General features: G+C 47.8%; 1 protein-coding gene across 4 annotated transcripts; it reads left to right on the forward strand.

Annotated features, from left to right (window-relative positions):
* Positions 1-79: 79 nt before the first annotated feature.
* Positions 80-18235, forward strand: PGAP2 (post-GPI attachment to proteins 2). Of its 4 annotated transcripts, none has more exons than XM_011377436.2 (7): positions 80-358; positions 5009-5164; positions 7944-8118; positions 15859-16111; positions 16252-16358; positions 16944-17052; positions 17262-18235. In XM_011377436.2, exons 3-7 carry the CDS (start codon positions 7954-7956, stop codon positions 17390-17392), a joined length of 765 nt encoding a protein of 254 aa, XP_011375738.1. In that variant the 5' UTR covers positions 80-358; positions 5009-5164; positions 7944-7953; the 3' UTR covers positions 17393-18235. The 4 variants fall into 4 exon arrangements, with proteins under 4 accessions (XP_011375738.1, XP_011375740.1, XP_023377436.1 ...); XM_011377438.2 differs by having other exon boundaries at positions 16252-16346; XM_023521668.1 differs by lacking the exons at positions 80-358; positions 5009-5164 and adding an exon at positions 5284-5411.
* The last annotated feature ends 153 nt before the right edge of the window (positions 18236-18388 follow it).

The following is an 18388-nucleotide window of genomic DNA, read 5'->3' on the forward strand; positions in this document are numbered from 1 at the left end:
GCCACTCTAGGCCCACCCTGTTACTCATTGGGCAATGAGTCTTTTGAAACCGAACGTGAGGGCGGACTTCGGGAGAAGGGGCGAAGGGGAAGAGGAGGGACATAAGGAGTTAGGGGGAAGGAAAGCGGTGGGGCAGTGGGAGGGAAATGGAGTCCCGTCTTTGGCTGCTGCGGTTGGCTGGAAGAGATTCGTGACGTCACACAGGGCCCCTCGAAGTGGGCCGATGAATGGCTACATCGGGCGGGGTGTGGGAGAAGAGTGGTGACGCTATACTAAGGCTCCGCCCCTTTTGTTGGAGCGCAGAGCCCCGGGCTGCTGAAGCTCGGGCCAATCAGAGGGAAGGCTCCAGGATGGCGTGGTAACTATTCTACCCTTACCTTGCCCCAGTCTGCGGGCGGTGATGGGAAGGCTTCCCGGTCGTCCTGCCCTCACTTCCTGACCAGACCACGTGCGGTGCTGGAGGGCCCTCGTGGGTGGTTGTCCACGTAGCTTGTCTGCAGCTGCTTGGAGGCCTTAAAACCTGGACTCCTTGTCTCCTGACCCATGCCAGCCCTAACACCTTTTCCCGTTCCAAATCCCTAGGATAGACGTTATGAACATCAGAAATGCCCTAAGGGAATTTCCGGCTAAGCACAGGACTTGGTACAAATGAGGATTCTTGGAACTTCTTGCCCACCTACCCTTTACGAACACCCCCTCCCAGACCCGTCCTTCTTAAAGCCCTGGTTCAAATGTTCCCGCCCTCTCTGGGGTATATTTGCAGATCTCTCTCAGCAAGTGGGGTTAATGCTTGGGCAGGCCTCTATTACAACCATATCACTTTGTAATCTATTACTTTCATGTCTTCTGTGCCTGGGCTCTTGGAAGTCAGAGCTGCATTTTCTGCATCTTGATGTTAAAAAATAAAATTCAACCAAGTCAATTTGAAGATCTAATTGGCTTTATTAAACGATTCATAAATCAGGAAGCAACCCAACTAGCAGCTGGAAGGGAACATGAGGGGTTGTACAAAATGAAAGGATTTTCCAGGAAGAAGGGCGGGGCAAGGGAGTTATTAGAAAAAGAAAGTATTATTTGGAGGACCTAACATCTTTTTTTCCGGGGAAGAGAAGATGACAGGTTTTTAATATGTAGATTGCTTCTTTTTATGGAGGATGGAGAGGGTCTTTGTGAGATTACCTTACTGATGCCTGACCAGAAAATTTTATACTGGTTGATTAAGATTATGTTTCTGGGAGAGGTTGAAAGTGCAGTTAGATAAGGTATTAAATCTAGGTTTGGTATCATGGGCTTTTGGCATGAGTGATGCCATTTTGAGCCTATAGTTTGTTTTTTTTCTTTAACAGTGGTGTTCCTACCCACCACCTCTTACCTGGGCCAGGCCTAGTGCAGAAGAGCGATATTACAAAAGGAAGGGTTGAGCATGTTGTAGAAACTAGACCTAGTGACTGAGCATCCTACACAGAATAGCAGGGACTGGGCTCATAAAACGTATTTGGATGACTGTTCCACCACCACCTCTTCCTGGGGCATCAATGCAAAATTGAAATGGGTGCTGCCCCAAAGTAGGTGATCTTATATCCCTGTGGGTTTTCAGTGGTGGTGAGGGATTAGAGATAATTGATTAATTTGTCAAAAAGTGGAGTAATAATTTGTCATAAAGATGAAATAAGATAATGTATAGGAGAAACCTGGTACTCGTGGGTGCTTAGTAGATGATTGAAAGAATAAAAATATATATATATAAAGTGTCAAATAGTAAAACAGTTTTTACATCTGACTCCAGCCACCTTCCCCCAACCCTTCCACCCAAACATCTCTCCTTCTCCTCCACCCTCCCTTACCTAAGCTCTGCATCATAAAGTCCTTAGTTCTCTCTGGATAGTTACAATAGCTTCCTCACTGCCCTCCTGAACCTTCGATTTCTCACCTTCCAATCCTTAAACTCAATTAAACCCCTTTCCTCTACTTATTTGTTCTGGTTTTCCTAAGGCCAAATAGACAGTATAGGTGCACGTTAAATGTTTGACACATGAATGAGTGAATTATTTTCTTAAGTAGAAAAGTAAAAGTGAAACTGTTGAGTTGGAGTCAGATAGCTAAGTTCAAGTGCCAGATTTACTAGCTTTTTTAGACCTTGCATAAATTATTTAATTGTTCTGTGCCCCAGTTTTCTTGTCTATAAAATAGGCACACTATTCCTATTTTATAAGGTGGTTGTGAAGGTCAAATAAGATAATGGAATTTGCAAAGGACCGGACTGGGCACATTTTTGGCACATAGTATGCTAAGCATTCAGTAAATGTTGATTTCTTTCCTCTTTTCCTATAACTTGATAGTGAATAGTGATGTTTGTAAGTAGCATACAATTAAATTTTTATAAATCTTGTGTGAATACCTTTGACTTTTAACTAGAGCATTTAGTTCTTGAATTTAATGAATTTTCCAATATATTCAGGATTTTATCTAATATTTTATTCTTTCTACTTGTCCTACTAGTTCTATTTCTGTCTCTCATTTATTTGTCCTCTATCTCACTTTCCTCACTTCTATTGGTTTATGAGGGTGGCTGTTTTCTTTCTTTATTTTTAAGATTCTACTTCGCCATCTTGACTGGACTCCTCTTTTTCTTTATTTACTTATCTACTTTTGTAGTAATAACTGCCATTTGTTGAGGCCCAGCTCTTTGCTAGATTTTTTTTTAAAGTTGAGATATAAGTCACATAACATGATAAGTCACACATAATAAATTCACATTCACTGTTTAAATTGTACAATTCAAAGGTTTTTAGTATCTTCACAAGGTTGTGCAACCATCACCAATATCTGATTCCAGAACATTTTTATGACCCCAAATAGAAACCCCAGACCCATTAGCAGTCATTCCCCATTTCTCCCTTCCCCAGCCCTTGGCAACTACTAATCTACTTTCTCTCAGTGGATTTGCCTATTCTGGACTTTTCATATAAATGGAATCATATAATATGTGGCCTTTGTGTCTGACATCTTTCATTTAGCATAATGTTTTCAAGGTTCATCTATGTTGAAGCATGTATCAGTACTTCATTCCTTTTTATGATTGAATAATATTCCATTTTACGAATATTTCATTTTTGTTTATACATTCATGTGTTGAATGACATTTGAATTACTTCTACCTTATGGCTAGCTACTATGAATGATGCTGCTGCGAACATTCGTGTACAAATTTATCATGGACATGTTTATAGTTCTCTTGTGTTTATATCTAGGAGTAGATTTGCAAGGTCATGTGGTAACTATGTTTAACTTTTCAAAGAACTGCCAAACTCTTTTTACAAAGTGGCTGTACCATTTTACATTCCCACCAGCAATATATGAGGGTTCCAGTTTCTCCACATTGCTGCTAACACTTGTTTTTTATATATTTTTGTAATTATAGCCATCCTGGAGGGTGTAAAATGTCATCTCATGTGGTCTCCATATACGTTTCCCCAATGACTAATGATGGTGACCATCTTTTCACATGCTTATTGGTCATTTAAATCTCCTTTCCCGCATTCTGGATTATTTCATTTTTCCTCCTGTATCAATTTGGAGATTAAATTATTTTTTTCTATTATTTTAGTGATCGCTCTAGAAATTACCATATGCATTCCTAACTTACTAAAGTGTCATGCTAATCATTACCTTTACTGGAAGGGTAGAGTTTGCTGAGATGGAGGAAAAGAAGCATTCCAAGCCAGATAAGCAGGGAGAGTAAAGATGTGGGACCAGGAAAAAAGCTCAAGAGAGGGAACAAGGGCCAGAAGCAGGCATCTGTGGGTTGGAACTAAACAAAGAGGATGATGCAAAGCCCCATGATAGAAAACCTAAATTTAGTTTTTGAAACTAAATGGAGGAGGTTCTTTTAGTAAAATTTTATTAATCATTCACGTGCTTTAGGACCTTAAAGGACAGGGTTGGAAGAATTCAAAGTCAAGAAAAGTGGTTTTTAGAGTAAGACACCTTCCCTCTAGACTTCAAGGCCCCAGAAGTGGGCCCAATATATCTGGGCCCACCATTGCCCAGCCCAGGGCCTGACACAGAGAGGGCCTAGACTGAGTGAATGAACAAGGGGAATGCAGGAAATAAGCTCTGGCAAGTTAATCAAATTGGAGCTTCTGTTTCCTCATCTGCAAAGTGGTGATTATAGTTACCTTGTGGGATCAATGGTATACAGTGATTAAAGGAATTGAGCTCAGGTGTCAGACTCCAGGCTCTGACATTTACTAACTATATGGTAGGTAACATATTTTCTGTTTTCCAGTGGTAAATGGAGATATTAATATTATCTACCTCATAGAGTTTTTATGATTAAATGGGACAACGTAAAAAGTAGAAAAGTGCCTGGGACACAAGGGTACTCAAAATGTGCTAATTATTACTGTAGGGATTTAAATAGAGGAAAATGTGATGGTGGTGTCTAGCTCAGAGGTGGGCCAACCCCTGCAGGTGCTCTGACAAGCCCGCATTGTGCCTGCAGGAAGGATTACGGTTCATTCAGCCTCTTTCCCTGTTGGAGTAGGATAGTCTTTGGAAAGGGAGCCCAGAGTCTCCCTCACATTCCCTTAGGGATCAGTCAGGGTGGAGAGGGAACCCTGGGGTCTGGTTTCTGACTATCAACGCTTTCATGTTAGGGAACAGACCCAAGGCCTGGGGCTGAAAATCCTCTCTCTCTGCTATGTCGGATAGGACAGGGTGTCCTTTCCTGATCATAGGCGGGAACAGCTCTGGCCCAGAGTTTCTGGGGTGGGCCTCACTGGCTCTCACTACCTGTAAGGTGCTCTACCCTTTGCTGAAATGCCCCAAATAGGCTCTGGGTAACAAATTTTGGGGGAGGGGCACCAAGGATGGGCGAAACTGGCTTAATATTTTAAAAGGGCGATAATTCGGCTAGAAAGGGGAAAGTGGGGAGCAGAAGAGTCTGGGGTCAGGAAATAAAGAGAATTCGGGGCCTTGTTGAATTAATTTTATGTTCTTTCAACAGGTAATGGAATGCAGCAGAGTTAAGGTGATAAGGTGGCGTATCCAACGTGTCATACCCGGGTGTCCAGGGCTCTTCCGGCTGCCCCCACGCAGCTGGAATTAGTAGGGAAGACCAAGGCTGGAGAGGCATGGCATGAAGGGACGCCAAATTAAAGGGGTGAGCCTGGGGCTGGGGTCCGCAGAAGCGGGGAGGAGCCCGCAGAATATCTGGGCACAGTTTCCTCTCCAAGTTCCGCCCCAAGCGCGCACCGGGCCAGCCCCGCCCCCCGACATTCCCATTCTAATCCCCCTCCCCGCCGCTCACCCCCGGGCTGGGCCTGGCATTCGCCCCGGGTTCCCCGGGTCCCCTGGGTCCCCCAGTTCCCGTCTTCCACCGACGCAGTTTCCTTGCAGCCACAGCCTGGGTGAGTGTAGGGATGGGTGTGCTGAACTGCCGAGCAGCCCCGCTTGGGGGAGCTCGGCCACGCGATCCAGCCTCCACAGGGCCGGGTCCCTAACTCGGGGGTTCTTGGTGCCTGCCCGTGAACTATTGCTGCCCCGACTTGCTAAGTTGACTCCTTTTCCCTCCGCTCTCGTGCATGGGGCTGGATGTGCAGGGTTTGAGCTCTCGCTTCTTCACAGGGACTCCTGGTTCGAATTTTCCCTTAGGTGTCCCAGAATGGAGGTGGAGGGCGGGGCTTGGAACTCCATAGTTTCAAATCCCAGCTCTGCCAGTTAGTAGCAAGTGACCCTGAGCAAGTGTTTAACTTCCCTGAGCCTCCGTTTCCTCTTCTATAAAATGGAAATATACAGACTGTAGATCTTACCTCATAGAATTATAGTGAGGATTAAAAGAAACAATGTATATGTAGTGCTTAGTAGGGTGCCTAGATTCAGAAGGCACCCAGTAAGTGTGGATTTGGACTGGAAAATGAGACCTATTGGGACCTTTGAAGATAGGATAGGGGTACTCCTAAGAAAGCAGTTTTCAACTAAGTAGAACCTATAAGGAAGTTAAAGCTGACTAAGGCTGAACAGCTGCTCTTCAGGTAGTGAACCTCCTTGTCCTGACGCCTGGAGGAGTTGAGTGACCAAGTTGCAATGGCCTTATCTAAACCACATGATCCACATGTTGAACAACTGTGGAAACAGGCTCCAAGTGGTTAGGTCACTTGCTTAAGGTCACACAGCTAAAAGGTGGGCCAGGCATATCTCCAAGAAGTGGAACACCTTGTCCCTCAAATCTCCTTATCACCCTCCTGCCTTGAGCAGTGCCTGTTCATTCCCTGAGGATCCAGTATTTAGTTTGGGGATCCCAGTAGTTCCTGAGAGATCTAGAGCAGCTGGCTTCAACGAGGGATGTTGGGAGGGGGTATTGGTACTGCTACAACCAAAGAATCTGGGTTTGGCTTAGATGGAGAAAGTGTTCCCCTTCCAAGACTTTGAGGGACTTACAGACTATTTGGAGATGATCCAAGGAATGTGATTGCGGAGGCTCACCAGAGCCACTTCCAACTCCCCTGGGAGACCTCTGGCTCCCAGAGGGAGAAAGAAGCTAGAGCAGTTGGGGCAGTCTGCCTTGCAGAAAGTGGGTGGGGGAAGATGAATGAGAATGTTGAGGCATGTTTTCCTGGCTTGTTCCAGAATGTCAGGAAGCTAGCCTTATAGAAGTCAGGTTCTTCCGGAGGGTGGGACTAGAAGGGAGAGTACTGAGGATGGTGCCCAGAAGAGTTGGGACTTCATTTGGCAAGGCCCTTGAGTCCAGAAGTGGTAAATTCTTTATGTGTTTGGAACCAGCCCTAGTTTGGCAACAAGAAGCCTAAGTTCCAAGGATGGCTTTCCATCAAAGCAGATGGCTTTGAGGAAGGGCCTTCCTCTCTGTGTGTCTCGGTTTCTCTCTCTTTACAGTGAGGACAGGGCTGACTGACTCATCTATATAGGATTTGGTTTTTACCTTTCTTCCTCTTATGGACAGACACCCCTCTTAAACTGACCTAATTTAACCTTCTGCCCAGAGCTCTGGCCCAGAGAGGAAAGAGTCAAGGAAGGCCAGCATTGCAGTTTGTTACCCTGTGAGCCCTACATCCCCTCACTGCTGGCTCTTCCTTCTATTTGCTGTGTGACCCTGGGCAAGTTTCTATCCTTCTCTTGTTCTCAACTTCCTCCTCAATGTCTTGGGCTAGGATTGCTGGTGTATATTCGGCTGTTTTAGTTTCTGACCTTAGATACCTGCATCTGAACAGGGAGTCACATTCCTCAGGAGCCCTTACCTACTTTCCAGAGCAGGAGGACAGGTCCCTGGGCACTGGGAAGCCTCCAGAAGCTGACCAGGCAGCTCTCTCCAGCAATTAGCAAGCCCAGGCTAGTACCAGACCTGATTCTGCAAAGCCTTTCACCCTCAGAGCACGTGAGGCAGCAGGCGGGGACAAACAAGGGGTCGAGGTTCTGTTGGCTTCCATGGAGTCGTTGTGGACTGTGGTGCAGGCACACAGAGCACACAGACTGAGAAGGGACTGAAGGTGCAGAGGGGCCCTGGGCTGGTGGGTAAAGCAATGAGAGCTAATGGGAGGCTCTGAATCCTGGAGGCTCAAGAGCCTGGGGAAGGAGATAGGGCATTCTGTCCTCAAGGAGGTTTTAGGATTGGTTCCTGAAACAAGAGAGACTATGAGCCAGCTCCTATAGTCCTAGGCCCATCAAACCACATAGGGATGAGGAGGTCTCCCAATTGTAGCACAGGTTTGTTTGGTTCATTGTCTTTTCTCTGAAATTGAGGGTGAATATTGTTATGGGATTCTTAGTCTTCATCCAAGGCAGGAGCTGTCCAAATTTAGTGGCTGCCTCCCTCTCAGACCCCTCAGCCTTTAGCTTAGTCTGAGGACTGAGCATAAGGGCTGACTTTACCACTGAGTCCCAGCCTTGCTGCCTTAGGCCCTGACAGCATGCCACTCCATCCCCAGGTCTGACAAGATGTACCAGGTCCCACTGCCACTGGACCGGGATGGGACCCTGTTCCGGCTCCGCCTCACCATGGTGGCCCTGGTCACAGTCTGCTGTCCACTTGTCGCCTTCCTCTTCTGCATCCTCTGGTCCATGTTCTTCCACTTCAAGGAGACTACGGCTACACATTGTGGGGTAGGGCTTGGAGTGGGCACTGACACCTCATATTCAGGCCCAATTGAATCTATTTTGGATCCTGATTCTATTGTAAAAGGATTAGCAAGCTCTCCAGTGGGGTCCATCAAACATAATGGGCTGCGGGGGGTGGGGGGATGCCTGAAAATTGAGGTCATGAGGATTAGTCTCTTGCCACCTTCCATGGAGGTTGCTGGGGGCTTGGGCGGGGGTGGTCACTGAAGTTGGGCAGCCCCAGAATTCAATCCTTCATAGAGGGGCAGATTCAGGAAATCCAGGGTTTCTGGAGGATGGAGAGAGAACAGGACTGGGCTAGATGGCATTTAGGGCCTCTAAGTGTGGTTCTGTGGACAGTGCCTTTCTCTATGGGAATGTGATTATATATGTGTGTGTGTGTGTAACTGTAAGAGACATGACTGTAGTGACTTCGAGTGGGACATATGTGTCAGAGAAACAGTATTTGTGCCCGTTTGGATGGAGACCTGATTTTGTGTGTATATATGTTTTCTGGGGTAGGTCTCATGCCCTCTGAGGTTCCATAGGTGGTCATGCACCCTCTGGATAGTGATATGCGGTGCTAGGCCAGGAAGAAAGATGTGAGAATTCTTTCTCTGTAGGATATTGGAGTAAAGGGGGAGAAATCTATGTTGACCTCTGTTATACTCCTAGTTTATCCACTATCTGTATATTACCTGAGACATGGACACTGAGCCTCAGTTTCCCCATGTCTAAAATGGGGTTCATAATTCCTGTCCTCCTCCTCCTCAGGGCTAATGTAGAGCTCCTGGTAGTGGAAGGGTAGGAAAGTGGTCTAGAGAATGTGAAGGGTGAGGAGCAGAAGAAAGCAGAAGAGAAGTAGATTGTCAGGTTGGAAGGCAGAGCAGGAGAGGAATTTAGCCTAAGGGCTCCAGGTAGAAAAAAAGCAGGGTCTAGACATGGATCTTAGATTAACCTCAGAGAGAGCTCTGAAGGACCCCAGTCAGGTGAGCTTCCCCCGTTCCTATAAAGAGATCTACTCCAGAAAAAGGGCTGTGACTGGTAGTGGAGTCTGGTGGGGGATGGAGGTGTAGAGCACTTCTTTTGTTCATACAACTTGAAGTTTTCCCTCTTGATTTGTCATTGGGTAGTCATGTGCCTTGGTATGTGGGCAGCCAATCTGATGAGACCCAGTGTTGGGAACTATTAGAAAGAACAGGACTGGAAGAAAGGGGTTGACCAGGTGATCTATGGGGAAGATTAGAAAGGGTCCATCTAAGAGCCTTTCCTGACCTAGTTCTTACCTTAGATAATATACCAAATGTTTCTATTATCTTGGCCAACTCCTCTTCATCCTGCAAAACTCTGCTCAGGTGTCCCCTCCTCCAAAAAGCCCTCCCAGCCTCTTTGGGGAAAACTTAATCATTCCCTTCTTTGGGTGCCCACAGTTATCTCTGTGTTATCTTTCATACAATTCTATGACATTATATTTGTGTCTGTCTTCCCCACCAGACTGAGTGCTCCTTAAAGGCGAGCACTGCATTTGAATCAATATTTGCTGAATAAGTGGATAGGATCCTCCGCCGCCACCCCACCCCAGCCCAGTACTCTGAGAAAAGGAAGGCATAGTATAATGCAGTCATAGTCCATACAGAAAATTATATTTGTACAGCATATGGAGTTAAACGGAGTAGGCTATTTGCTCTGCCCCTCATGGCTGGCTCTGAAGGCTAATGGGATCAATGGTCTCAGCATACCTGCATACCTATGACCCATTCTTGGCATACTGGTTATGGAGCTAAGCATAGGTAGTTGCAGGAGGGGCATGACTAGGCCTAGTGACCTGCAGGTATTATGTACTCACTCTCTGGGACTACCATGTTAGAGCCATCTGGAGATTTTCACGTATGCTCTCAATTTCTCACCCAGAGTTTCCCAGGAATAGCCAACCCTAAGAATAAAAGAAGTAACCTTAGTTTAACACATCTATAATTAGACGACTTTGCCTCTGCTTGCACATCCCCAGTGATGGGGAGTTTTCTTCCTCTCTAGGTGGCCTATTTCAAGGAGACTTAGTAGCTAACAATTAGCAAGCTCTTTCTTATAGTGAACATACACTCTCTTCCTGGTGAATCTCTGCCTTGGGAGCCTTCGGACTACCCTTTCCTTCAGGCTTCTAGCCACCCCTGCAGACATGGGAAGGCAGTAATGAGAGTTCCTGAGTCTACTCTTCTTAGGTAGCACAGCTCCAGTTCTTCAGGCAACTCTCACAGCACATGTGCCCCTGAACTTTGCCGAGGTGGTCACTGTTCTGTTCATGTTAGGCCCTGATTTGGGCATAAGACTTCATATGGCCTGGGCAGTACAGGCAAAAGCAGGACTGTTCCATTCCTATTATTGGCTGTTAGGCCTCTGTTATTGCAGTCTGAGCTGCTAGTAGCTGTTCCTGCACAGGTGCAGGCTGGACACTGAAAGCTCATATTCAGGCCTGTCTAAATCTCTTTTGGATCATGAATCTATTGTCCTAAGATTAGCTAGCTCTCCAATGGGGCCCAAGAAACATACTGAGTCCTACTCTAACAAAAAAGAGCCAAATCCTATTCTGCTTTCTCTCTTTCCCCTCCCCAGAAACATCCCTGTACACATCTCCCAGAGAGGTCCCATTCCCCATCCCTGGCAAGGAAGCTGCTATGGGCTGACCTTAGCCACAATCACTTCTTACCTTTGCAAAGTGTTCCAGAATTTATGACATGGACTTGTCAGTCCTAGGAAGCTGTGTGCCTGGGCAGGCGTGGAGATCTGGGCTCTGTGGGCGGGAGGGCAGGCCCTGGGAAGCTGGGGGTGGGACCCTCTAGTCTTAGAATAGTCTCATTCTGACTAGAGCCCTCAACCCAAGCCCCGGATCCTTCAGCACCCAGTGTAAGTGTTGCTCAGTACGCCCCTTCTCCCCTGTCCCATTCCCTGATGCTGAGCTGGACTAGTGGAATAGGGTTCCCTTAATGGAGGGAGGTGTAAGTCCCAAGGGGAGATTTGGGCCTAGGTTTTTTTTATACAAGGCTGTCTCTGTTTGACCCCCAGAAGGTAGCCCAGTTTGAGGAGTCGTGGTAGTCGGGGCAGTAGCAGGTAGGAGGAGGAAGTTCTTTGTCTAGAGGGAGAAGGGCAGAAGAAGCATAGCTTCCCTGGGTCTGGGTCTGTCTGTCTTTGGTCTAGCCCAGCACAGCAGGCTCAAACTGAGTGGAGAAGGTTCCCATGACCCTCAGATTGCCGTAAACCTTGGATTGAGTGACATGGTCTTCTCAGAGAGGAAGGAGATGGAGGTCTGGGTCTCTGGAGGGACCATGATATATCTTGGGATCAGGGTACTGCTGGCCTGAGGCTTGGATCATTCTGAGCCTGGGGGTGGGATGGCTGGCAGCCTGTGGTCCCATTGAAATAGGTTCTGGGGCACGCCCACTGTTCCTAGTTGAACTTGGATAAAGAGCAGGAATGTGGTCAGACAGGGTCAGTGGGAGGACTTGGGCCACTTTGAGCCAGGGCTCTTTGTCTAGGTTACTTGACCTGAAAAAAGCTTTGATTGGAGCCTTAAGCTGTCAGGTGGTAAAAAGCCTTAGTCCTGTTATTTATGTTGACATAATTCTGGGCCTCAGTCTCCCTTTCCGTGAAATGGGAATAATAACCTTTCTCCCTCTGACCCTTCTCCTGAGTGGGTATTAGGATAGTGACAATGAGGTAGGCTATTACAGCTCCCATGACCAGGCCACTAGGAGCCTCTATTCTCCAGACTCTTCAAGAGGTGGCCCTGCAGGACCAGTGTGCCGAAGGGATTCCTAGGAGCTGACCCTGCCTATCTCTGCTGCTCCTTCCCTGTCTCCCCCTGCACCTCCTTCTCTTCTGCACTGATTTCCTTTTTCCTTTATGCTCTTTCTATTTTTTTCCGGAAAAGCTCTGGAAAAGGCCCCACTTTCCTAGGCATCCCACTAGGCCCTAAGTTGTGTCCCTCAACCCTGCCTAGGCACCACTTCCTACAGGATGTTCTCTGCGGCTTCTCAGCCCTTGGACCCTGATGGGACCATGTTCCGGCTCCGCTTCACAGCCATGCTCTGGTGGGTCATCACTTTCCCTGTGTTCGGCTTCTTCTTCTGCATCATCTGGTCCCTGATGTTCCACTTTGAGTACACGGTGGCCACTGACTGTGGGGTGAGTGCCAGGCTCCCTAGCACCTGGGTCAGGGCCAGGTTGGGAGATGGCGATAAGGGTGAAATTGGAGAGTAGGAGAGAAGGTGGAGGGTCAGAGAGAGGGAAAAGAAATAAAAGGGTGGTAGGGGTCAAGTCAGAGTTAGGGGAAATTTGGGAGAGAGACTCAGAGAGTAGAGTCATAGTCCTCCAAGAGTAGAAGAGAGCAGAAGGGAGAGGGGGAAGGGAAGGGAGTAGGAATAGGCAAGAAAGATCATGAGAAGGATAAGGGAGCTGAAGAAAGACCAGATTGGGAGGGAAGACAAGACTGAGAAGGTAAGATGAGGCCAGAAGCCAGGAGAAATAACATAGTTTTAGCCCAAACCGGGGCCTTGACCTGAGAGGACCTCCAGCCCTGTCCTGGGATCTTCTAGTTTGGTTTCCTCTCTCTGGCAGCCTCAACCCCACAATCTGTGTCCACTCGGGTCTCTACCAGTTGGACTTTCTACCTCCAAGAACAGCCCTCCAGGCCTTTGCCGAAGGCCCAGGGGTAGAGGTTCTGTGTCAGGGGCATGTAATTGAACATGGCATTGCCCATAGTATCTCATTTATACAAGAGATAATCCTAGATACAGGCAATAACTACACAGTGAGACATTTCTACAATAACTACACAGTGAGAGGATTTCTATTATGATAAAAGGGAGCTCAGGGATTGTGGGGCCCAGAGGAAGCACTTAACCCAGCTTGGACATTGGGGAAGACTTCCTTCCTGGAAGAGGGGGCATTGTTGTTGTGAGGGTGAAGAATCTTTGTGAATGCCAGGCTGACAACTTTTGATTTTATCCAGAAGGAAATGGGAAGTTTGGGAAGATTTTAAACAGGAAAGAGACACGATTACATTTGCAGCTTAAAAGACAAGTCTGCCTCCTGGAAGGAAAACATTTAAGGGCATGGGACAGGAGTAGGGAGACCAGTGATGAGGCTAGTACAATACCTCATGCTAATGGGGAGACCAAAGCTAAGATGGGGACTATGAGGATAGACAGGAGGGGATGGAGTCCAGAGCAGAATAACAGGAATATAAGTTTTTGTTCAGTTGGCAAGGGGTGGGGGTGGGGTGGGGGGGGCAGTAAGGTAAATAGAAAAGTCATCCAGAATTTGAGGGGACTTTTATCTGAAGCCAAAAGAATGAATCTTTAATGGTGAAGTCTGTGATCTTAAGATAAGGAATTTTTGGGCCACCTCTCTTTATCTCATGGGAATTTCTAATCTGCTGCCCTGCCACAGATCCAGAGCTATGTCCTCCAGGCCGAAGGTTGCCTATTCTTGGGGAAAGAGGTTGTTTCTATCTCTCAGTATCCTTATCACTGGGCTCCTGGGGAGGTTTGAGGTGAGCTGTGTACCTGGTTTCTGATAGCTCCTGATGTTTCTTGTCGTTGATGTGGTTGGTGAGTGGGAACTTGCATGCTTGGAATGGGGGTAGGGTATATGAGTATCTGTAACTGATTTTGTGTATGTGTGTATGTGACGATGGGGGCGGGGAGCAGTTCCTGCTTAGAATCCTGCCCCACCCCTAATCTGGGAGGAGCTTGTGAGGACTGGACTGGGCCACAGGGCCTCGCTTCTCTCTTCCTTCTGAGATGTCCCCCCAGCTCTGTGCCATCTCTACCCTTTACCTGTTTCTCAGCATCAGTTAGGGCTCTGAGTCCTTAAATGCTCTGGATTCTCTCAACCAAGTTTTAGAGGCTGATCCTATTCCCCTTAAATAGTTCAGATTGGGGCAGTAGTTTTCAGAATGATATTCTTGGACGTGGAGGCAACACTCCCACTAACCTTACTCAGAGGACCTATTCAGAGAGGCAGACAAGTCAAGTAAGGAGGCTTGGAATCTCAGAAGTGTCTGGTAAAGATATGATTCCCACCTCTCACTAATATGTAGGCCTTCCCATGTTCAGTAGTCATGTAGTAGCTCACCACCTATTTGTAGGCTTTTCAGGGAAGTTTGTCTGCTGAAAGCCATCACTTGTACCCACTGTGTGTCAGACATTGTAGATGCTTTGCATACATTATACTTAGTATTTACAATCACCCTGCAAAGTAGGTGGTGGTACCCCTATTTTACCAATGAGGAAATTGAAGCTCAGAGAGATGAAGTGACTCGCTCAAGGTTACCTCACTAATAAAGGCACAGCTAGGATGCAGACCCAGGATTGTGTGGCTCCAAAGCCTCCATGTTGCCTCTTCACTGATTACTCAGAGTGAATATGTGAGCCTGATCTCAAGCTATGGTATCTCAAGCCATGGCCTGGAGAGCAGCACCTTCTCTCTGAGAGCTCTGCACCGTTTCCTCTGACAGTGCTGAAGGGATTCCATGTCCTTATCTGTGAAGACTATGAAGCCCCTGGCTAGTGCTCCGCCAGGGCTACCACTGCCCTGTGAGCTGCCTCCATCATTGCCTATCTCCCCAGCTGCCTTGGAGACACATTCAACTTCCCTGTTGGGAGAAAGAAAGGGATCTTGCAGAACTTCACCCCTGAAGACTAGTCCCACTAGTCACTACAGGGTCATTCCCTTGCTGGGCCCTGGCACTGATCTGTCCTTTTTTGAAAGTCTAAAAAAGTCCATGAAAAGTGTGGACAACAGACTGGTAGCTTCCACATTCCTGGAATCTTTTAGAAATGCAGATTCTTAGATTCTAGACCTCTGCACTCTCACCCAATCCCTGGGGAGTTGTATACATATTAAAGTTTAAGAAGCAGCTCCAGGCCCTGGAGTCTAAGAGATCGTGCTCCCATCCCTGGCTTTCCTGTCCCCATTGAAACTACTCTTTACTCATCTCCCATCCTCTCACTCTTCCATACAAGTAACACACCAATCCTTGCAGCTGGGTATCATCTCCTCCTCCTTCAACTTTAAGGAATTCCTTAAGGAATTAGGAATCCTAGGCTTCGAGAAAGATGGATGGGTGAGATGTTTAAAAACAGGGTCATTTTCTTAGACTGCCCCAGGTTAGGAGCACCCACATTTTTAAACATGATCAAGGTGGGGTACCCTTCTGGCCCAACTTCCCCAGTGTCTCATAGTATCTTCTATCACCTTGGCACACCTGCTCAGAACAAATGGAGGTGGGAGCAGTCAGAGGAACAGCTCGACTGGGCAGTGAATCCAGCACTATCCCAAGGAAGCTCAATGGTCTAACTCATCCCTATCCATGGGACTGAATCTGAGGTTCTGGGCTCATGGAACCTCTCACAGAGTTTTCCACTACTGGCTTAGAGAGCCTCTGAACCTGTTTACAGCCTTCTCAGCCATGTGTAGGTTCCACGTATTGGTAGGTGGAGAATGTCCACCATGCCCCTGTACAAACTCCAGGCTGGCTGGGGAAAGAGAACCAAGCACATTGGGACCCAGGACCTTGAAGGGGAGGTCTCCCAGGAGAGCTCTGGGGGTCCCTGAAGGAGGACTTTCTGGAATGGAAGGGGCTGGAGCAGAGCCATCTGAGAGCTGGGGTGATTAGATGGAGAGAAGGATCTCTAGGTGGGCAGGGCTGGCACCTATTTGGTTCCCAAATAGGTCATAACTCTCTAGGTGCCCAATTACTTGCCTTCGGTGAGCTCGGCCATTGGTGGGGAAGTGCCCCAGCGCTACGTGTGGCGTTTCTGCATCGGCCTGCACTCAGCACCACGTTTCTTGGTGGCCTTCGCCTACTGGAACCACTACCTCAGCTGTACCTCCCCGTGTCCAAGCTACCAACTGCTTTGCCGCCTCAACTTCAGCCTCAACGTCATCGAGAACCTCGCGTTGCTAGTGCTCACCTACGTCTCTTCTTCTGAAGACTTCAGTGGGTGCCCGGATGAGGGAAGGAGAATGGGAAAGGGTTTGGGGAGGGGACACCCCTACCCGTCCCTTACTCGGAGCATCAGACATAGGGTTTGGGTGCTCCCTGCAATATGTACTCCCAACCTTTCTCTTTCCCTCCAGCCATCCATGAAAATGCTTTCATTGTGTTCATCGCTGCATCCCTCAGTTACATGCTTCTCACCTGCATTATCTGGCGGCTGAACAAGAAGCACACAGTAAGTCAGGAGGTACGGTTTACCCCTAGTGGGGCTCTAGGCAGCCCAGAACTGTCCTCTGGATGTGGGTAATGGTGAAGTGGGAACTGGAATTCTAATTAGAACCCCGACCGGGGCTTGGGGAGAAGTGGAGGATGGCTAGTCAGAATCTAGGACTGAGTTTGGGTAGTATGGGAGAATAGAGAACAGAGGAGATGGAGGCTCCAAATGGGAGTGGAATGAGGGGCAGCATCCTGGCTGCAGTGAGTTAGGAAAACACGTCAGGGTCTGTGGTCTCTAATAAGTCCAGTTGCCCCCCGACATACACACACACACACCTTCTCCCTGTAGCATCTGGAGGTGTTGGGTTGGTTGGTTGACTCCAAGTTGACTTTCATATTCCATCTCCCTGAAGTGGGAGGGGAAGAGATACTACTACTTCTTGGCCCCATTATATCCCAAATGCAGGGATGTGAACATGCCCATCATTCCTGCTGCCCCTGCCTGTGCCCCCTTCCATGAAAGAGAGGGGACATTCAACCCTTAGGAGTTGAGGTTAAGAGGGGAGGCTACCCATATACAACAAGCAACAGAGTGATCAGAGAGCCTATCTCATAGGATCACAAGTCCTACAACTGGAAACAGCGGCTCTTCATCATCAATTTCATCTCCTTTTTCACGGCGCTGGCTGTCTACTTTCGGCACAACATGTATTGTGAGGCTGGAGGTGAGGCCGGGCTAGGATCCATAGGTGGTCACAGTGGCTATGGGACAGTTGTGTTTTCTGTAATGTGCAATATGGTGGTGGTCTTGGGGGCTGGCTGCCATTGTGTTCCCTGTAGTGATGTAGTGGTGGTGATTTATCAAGATGGCCTGGGGCATGGGGAGTGTTGGGGCAGGAGGCTCACCATGCCCTTCCTTGTGTCCTCACGACAGTGTATACCATCTTTGCCATCCTGGAGTACACTGTTGTCCTAACCAACATGGCATTCCACATGACAGCTTGGTGGGACTTCGGGAACAAGGAGCTGCTAATTACCTCACAGCTTGAGGAAAAGCGATTCTAAACCCCTCTCCTGCTGGGGAGGAGCCTACTGCCCAGAAACTAGAAACAAGATCCCATGCTGGCCTTTCCTAACTACTGTGTCCTCTCTAGGCCCTACTGAAGCTGGGGGAAGGGGGAAAGAAAGGAGGAAGGGCACAGGACAAGGCTTTACCCAGCCCTGTGGCTTCTCCATTCCCCTATCCCACTTGAAGGCACAGAGGCCTTCAAGCAGCATCGCTCTTACCTGAGAGAACCCAAGAAACTGAGTTGGCAAGAAAGCTCCACCGTCTGGTGCTAAAAAAAGTCCTGAGGTTCATAACCACCATCCGGTTCTTGACCTTAACAGCCACCTCTCATTGAGGTCAGGGACCACTGAGCAGTGGCTGCTACCTGAAAACCACAGCCATTCTCCCCATGGGTCATTCACTTCTCTAATGTTGTCTAATGATCTACTCTACACATCCAGACCTATGGCCATAGTCACACGCTAAGGTTACCCAGGTCTAGTCCTGACTACCTGATTTGGTGTGTCCATGTGGATGATAGGGATGGGCAGGCTATACGATTTCCAAGGGCTCTGTCAGTCTGTGCTTCTGACATCACCTTCTGGTTGGTGGTGGTCTGTACCAAAAGGATGACCTGCTCCAGGAAAAGCACTGGCACAGCATGTATTTCCCTTCCCTCCTGAAATCTCTGGCTTGTATTCTTCCTCCTTGGCAAAAATGTGAGGTGGAGGGGTCAGAGACACAGATTCCTACCCGCAAACTGGTGTCCCCACCAACCTCCCTATTGTCCTAGGCTCTAAGCTCATTTGGTTGTACATTTTATTTCAAAGGAAAATAAATTTTTTTTTTTTGGCCAACAGTCTGGGCTAGGCTTGTCTGTCTTGGGCTTGTCTTTTTAATAGAATTGAGGTGAGAGACAGGTTCCAGGATGGAAGGAATAAGTCCATGGCAGGGTATAATTCCACGTGATATCCTCACGCCCCTTAAGCCTGGAATTCTCCAATGGCTGGTCT

This window comes from Pteropus vampyrus, unplaced genomic scaffold, assembly GCF_000151845.1.
Source record: "Pteropus vampyrus isolate Shadow unplaced genomic scaffold, Pvam_2.0 Scaffold311, whole genome shotgun sequence".
NCBI lineage: Eukaryota > Metazoa > Chordata > Mammalia > Chiroptera > Pteropodidae > Pteropus > Pteropus vampyrus.